Source organism: Colius striatus, chromosome 1 (genome assembly GCF_028858725.1).
Source record: "Colius striatus isolate bColStr4 chromosome 1, bColStr4.1.hap1, whole genome shotgun sequence".
NCBI lineage: Eukaryota > Metazoa > Chordata > Aves > Coliiformes > Coliidae > Colius > Colius striatus.
In genome coordinates this window covers 17496606-17502605 of record NC_084759.1, presented here as the reverse complement: position 1 = coordinate 17502605, position 6000 = coordinate 17496606, and the positions used below count along the sequence as shown (strand labels likewise).

Sequence of the window (6000 nt, the reverse complement as noted above, 5' to 3'; positions counted from 1 at the left end):
CCTGGAATAGAGCACAGGTGCAAGGACACCTGTAATATCCATCTCAGGATGACTGAAAACAAAGCCACACTATAAACATGTTCCAGAACAAAGACAGTTCACTTCCACTTCAAACTTGGGTAGTGGAGAAGTCTGTCACCAATCTGTCCAAGACAGGAACAGGAGCCATAGCACAGTAATAAAACTACCTCCTTTCTCTCTCACTCTTGAACACGATGCTAGAACAAGTACGCCCAGCAACAACTTTTACCTGTTTCTTTACTATGCCTTGTTCTTTCCCTCTACTCTTAAGAAAGGTTATCACAGAACAATACTTAAGGCTCTATGGTCAAGAGATGGAGCTGTGAATATATAGTTTCAGTATTTTAAGAACAACTCTAACTGGGGGTTAGAAGAGTGTTAAGTGGGAGGGAATTGGCTACTTCTGGAGTGGGCCAAGAAATTTGAAAATCCAAGTCTCCAACAGTTGCTGTAGAGAACGCACACGGCAAGGCTTTTCACCTGAAGTATTCCACGTCTGACTACATCTATGGACATCCACATGCTCTGCAGCAATGAGAACTGGCACAGGACACAGATCAGAGGCTGGAAATGAAGAGTAACAATTAATTTGACAGTTTGGGCAGAGTGTACTGCCACACATCAGGTTACTTTCTACAGTTATTTATTAGCAGCAAAAGCTCTTTCTGTTCTACTGCCTTCAGGCTGTGATTCAGTACCTGCTAAGTTCTTAAAGCTGTTCTGTGGGCTTCAATTAAGTGTACATTATGTGTTTAAATTTTTAACAGCATTTTATTTTGTTTGAAAGTGCAAGTGTGCACAGAAGGGACTTTTAAAAAACCCCCCAGATTCCAGTTGTCAGCATTACTGAGTTTTTACTTTGCTCAAACTTTCACAAGGTTTAGTGTCATTCATATTCCCTGTACTTACATGTCACCCATCCAAATCTGCAAGTCCCATTTCTACCAGTTTCATGTGAACTAGGCTTTTGTCATCTTCATACAAAGAAATGGTGATGTCTGGTGAAAGAGCCTGAAAGCCAGAAGTTGAGAGTTTTGACAGTTAACAGATTTAAATCTCAAGTAAACCAACAGTAAAAATTACTCTAGTAGCTATACTCACTGCCTAAATGGAACTCTGAATATGCACTTCTAAGTAAAGGAAACCGGTTTTGAAGTGATGGAAATAGCCAGGGATGTTTTATTTGCAGGACTTTCTCTCTTCATCAGCATTCCCTCATGGTAAATGAATTTTAAGTTATGAGGGTTCACAGTAAAACACTCAGAACTGGTACTCAGGAGTGCTAGTAAGTGTTTTAGGCTGAGTCAGAACTAGGAGGAAAAAAACAAACGTTACTCACAAGCATGGAAGCGGTGAGCTGCTTTCCTTCAATGCAATTTATCATAGCCCAGAGCGCTTCCAGAGTCCATTCTGGGGAATAAGGAATTCTTGCCGTGTTTTTGTCATACGAAGCAGGTTTGAATCCAGCCACCAGAGCTCGTACTGCCTGCACAGGGTACTGTAGCAGGTGATACGGTATGTGACGCAATCTACAACAAAAATGGAAAGATATTTGCCAGCAACAAGGCACCTGCCCAAGCTGAACTGTCAGGATGGACATCAGCAGAGCTTCCAGGTCCACTCAGCAGATTTATAGGGTGGGAACTGGGATTAGAGTCCTTGCTCTAGAGTAACAGGCCTGTGTCAGACTGAATCATTCACCAGGTAGCACAAGGCCCTCTGAAGGACTGAAGCAGCAGGCTGGTATCACACAGACCCCTCAGCCTGCCCAGCACGCTGGCTTCCCAGGCCGGTGCCTGGCAGGGAGTTTCCAGTGCCTCAGAGATCTGAGCACAGGAATGCAAGAACAAGTCATCACAGGGCAGCCTCCACATCTGGTGCATCTGAAAAATGACACTGACAATTGTGGTCCAAAGTGCTGGCTGTGCTCCAGGCACACTACTGGAAATACGTACTGTAGCTCTGTATTAGCATCTCCCCGTTCTTCTGTCTTTCTATCCCAGAAGTAAGGGAATGGGGAAGAGGAGCAGGAAGTGAAACCCTGAAACCCACACTCTCTCTCCTGCCCTTAGTACAGTACTTGCCTCATCTTCAGCAAGGACCTGCAGATTCCCAAACAAGCTCAAGACCAAGTCATGTAATTAAACAGTAGATATATACAGTGAAAGTGCTTTAAGAGAGAAAACTCAGACAGGCTGCGGGGACCCTAAAAACCTGTGCTGTTTGAGACACTTAGCTGAGACCCATGTGTCTGGACAAGAATAGTTCCCAGGGTAGCTCAGCTCAGTTCCAGGCAGCACAAGGACCTGAACTCCCACTTCTCACATGAGCAGCGTTGGCTGTGTCCTGCTCACACAGTTCCTTTTTCTCCAGCTGTGCTGTCTGTGGTTGCACAGGATCAGATACCTGGAGGGCTCAGTCCCTGTTCTGTGTAAGCTGCTTGGGTACAAAACCAGATTCTGAGCCTGAGCCCACTTCACAGGTTAAGTAACCTGAATATGATGGAGGAATCTGATGTTACAACAATGGGCTTCTCAGAACAAAATGAGATGCAGGTGCACAACTTCATACCCTGCAGACAGAGATTATTTAGACAGATAACAAACTCTCCAACTGATATCTAATGCTGAATTAGTACAAATAATATCTATAGTTGTATAAATAAAAAAAGTAAAAATACCTACATGTGTAAGTGCCCATTTTACAATGGAAGTGTACACATACACACACACGGAGACATCTGACACGCAATTTTTTCTTCTGTATTTACCTGCTTCTTGGAACAACTGAGAAACTACCATAATCAACAAACTGAACTAGAATCCCGACAGGATTTAATTCTTCACCAGAGAGGATCTTTGCTCTATACCATAAACCATCCTGGTATTCTACAAGGCAAGGCATTTCTGTAAAAAGAAAAAAACCCACAAAAAATTACCCCAAAATATACTCCCGCTGCAGTACACACTAACTGAACTTGAAAATCCACTTTACTTTGTGACCAAGTTTTTAATTCTTTCTCTAATTCATGCTACTACTTTGCTCTGTGCATCTTCCAGTTCTCTCTGAACTCCAGCTCACGATCATGAGCATGCAATTTAAGTTAAGTTTCTCTACCTCACACGGCAATGGTGAGAATTAGCAGAAAATTGCTTGGTAAAGCAATCCAAACTGTTTAACGTTTGAACTTTTAAACTTCCAACTCATCTGCACTTTTCTGTTGGTAAACATTGATCTGTAAGAGCCCAGACAAGTCTGGAGGACACAAGGCAGATCACAGAATCTCAAGGGCTGGAAGGGACCTTGAAATATCACATAGTCCAACCCCCCTGCTAGAGCAGGACCACCTAGAGTAGATCACACAGGAACTTGTCCAGGTGGCTTCTGAAAGTCTCCAGAGGAGACTCCACAACCCATCTGGGCAGCCTGTGCCAGTGCTCCCTCATCCTCACAGTGAAGAATTTTTTCCTTATGTTTCTTTGGAACATTGAAGGGAAATGAAGTCACTTGAAGGGAAAAATTTGATTACTGCCATGCACAAAGCTGATGAACCGACTTTAGGTTAACAGGCATCAGAAGTCTAAGTCCTTTCCACCATTCTCCAGTGGAGCAGAATGACACCCGTCTCAATTTCAGGAGGAAAAGTGTATGATTATAGGGTATCACACAACTGCAGTGCAGTGTGTCACCTTATGCTCCAGAAGTTTTATTTAAAGATACTTAGAAATATAATGATTCCTATTATTCAAAAACAATTTCAGGCTTCTTGTACATTCACATGAAACAACAGGGAAAATGAACACGTGAATACACCTGCTCGGAAGTGTGTTAGAACAGGAAGAGACTTCACGGTTTTATTGCACCACCTCAGGGCTTCATCAAGGCTCTCCAACTTGGAGCCACCGCTGGCTTCTCCCTCTGTGGCAGGCCAATTCATCAGCTTGTTCGAAGGATCAAGGCAAATATACACCTAACCCAAAGAAAAGGCTCCTGTATTACAATTTTTGCAGACAACTTAGAACCTTTGCATTTCATCAGTGATCAAGGCTTAGTAGAAAGTTTCTTGTTCCCATCTTCAAAAATGTTCCACACAACTTGGCTCCCCTTTCTTGTTTCCTCATTTAGGAGTAATTTCATATTTACAGAACAATTTTTCCAAAAGCAGAAGAGTCATGATTTATTACCACCACACTTCAGTGTTAAAAAGAAACACTGAAAGGAATGCATCTACTAGAGAATATACCTACAGCTGTGGGTATGATGCAGAGAGTATCCACAGATGTGTCTTATTAGGATTCCTCCCTCCTGCTACTTGGTAAACAATCTCACTTCACAATGTCAAACCAAAGATTAAAGTCAATGAAAGAAGAACTTTTGAAATGGGGTTTTGTTTGCTATGCAAAGACATTCCATTCACCTACCTTATAACCGGGTCATCAGTATAATGCTGTAGGTAGTGGACATGAAAGTTTAAACATGCACAGGCCAATTAAAATCTATGTAACACCTTCTAACTCAAGTGCTTTAAAAAAAACAAACCCAAAACCCAAACCAGAGCCCTTTCAGAACACTCTGATATTCTACTGGTAGTCCAAACAAACTAAGGAGTAGCTTATTTTTTTCTAAACTCAGCACTGTAATTCCCAGGCCAGGAAGAAAACTACTTCTAATTTTGTGATTTATAAAGTATAATAAAGGTATAACTCCATTGTGCAACTGCTACTGAAACCTATGCAAGTCCAGAGCAGGATGTGGTGTTCAGAGTTATATACCATGATAAACAGCAAGAGTTCAAATAATTTCCATAAAAGGAACAACAACAACAAAATTATAACGCTGCTTCTGTAAGAGAGGAAGCAGAATACATAACTTAAGAAAAGCCCTTACCTAAGATACTTAAACATTTCCATCTTGTATTTAGTCAAAATAGTTGTAATTAGAGAATTATTTACGTAAGACATTTAAGATCATCGAGTCCATCCATTAACACAACACTGCCATGTCCACCACTGAACCATGTCCCTGAGCATCACATCTATGTGCCTTTTAAATATCTCTAGGGATGGTGACTCCACCATCTCCCTGGGCAGCCTCTGCCAGTGCTTGACAACCCTTTCAGTATAGAAATTTTCCCTAATGCTCAATCTAAATTTCTGCTGGGACAACCTGAGGCCATTTCCTCTTGTCCTATCACTGGTTACTTGGGAGAAGTGATGAAACCTCACGTCACCACAACCTCCTTTCAGGTAGCTGTAGAGAGTGATCATGTCTCCCCTCAGCCTGCTCTTCTCCAGGCTGAACACCCTCACTCCCTCAGCTGCTCCTCATCAGACTTGTGCTCCAAACCCTTCAACAGCTTTGTTGCCCATCTCTGGACATGCTCCAGCACCTCAATGTCCTTCTTGTAGTGAGTGGCCCAAAACTGAACACAGTATTTGAGGCACGGTCTCAGCAGTGCCGAGCGCAAACGGGACAATCACTTCCCTGGTCCCGCTGGCCACACTTCCTGATACAAGCCAGGATGCCATTGGCCTTCTTGGCCACCTGCCAACTCGTGTTCAGGCAGCTGTCAATCAACATTCCCAGCTCCTTTCCCTCTGTGCAGCTTTCCAGCCACTCTGCCCCAACCCTGTAGCATTGCCTGGGGTTGTTACAGTCCAAGTGCAGCACTTGGCCCTTGAGCTTCAACAAGGTCATACAATTGGCCTCAATCCATCACTGTGGCCTGTCCAGGTCCTTCTGAAGAGCTTTCCTGCGCTCAAGCAGATCAACACTCCCACCCAACTTGGTGTCATCTGCAAACTTACTGAGGCTGCACTTGATCGCCTCATCCAGACCATGAATAAAAATGTTAAACAGAACAGGACCCAGGTCTGACCCCTGGGGAACATCCAACAACTGGACTCTCTGGGCCTGGCCATCCAGCCAGTTTTCCACCCAACAAAAAGTACATCTGTCCAAGCCATGGGCAGCTAGTTT

At 43.3% G+C, this 6000-nt stretch overlaps 1 protein-coding gene across 1 annotated transcript in view; it reads right to left on the bottom strand.

Moving 5' to 3' along the window:
* Nucleotides 1-933: 933 nt before the first annotated feature.
* The window catches only part of RNF17 (ring finger protein 17), a 46398-nt gene continuing 41331 nt past the window's right edge, over nucleotides 934-6000 (bottom strand). Inside the window, 4 exon segments of the mRNA XM_061988588.1 lie at nucleotides 934-1032; nucleotides 1361-1550; nucleotides 2792-2927; nucleotides 3835-3991. Of these exon segments, the coding sequence (XP_061844572.1) occupies nucleotides 934-1032; nucleotides 1361-1550; nucleotides 2792-2927; nucleotides 3835-3991 (582 nt within the window).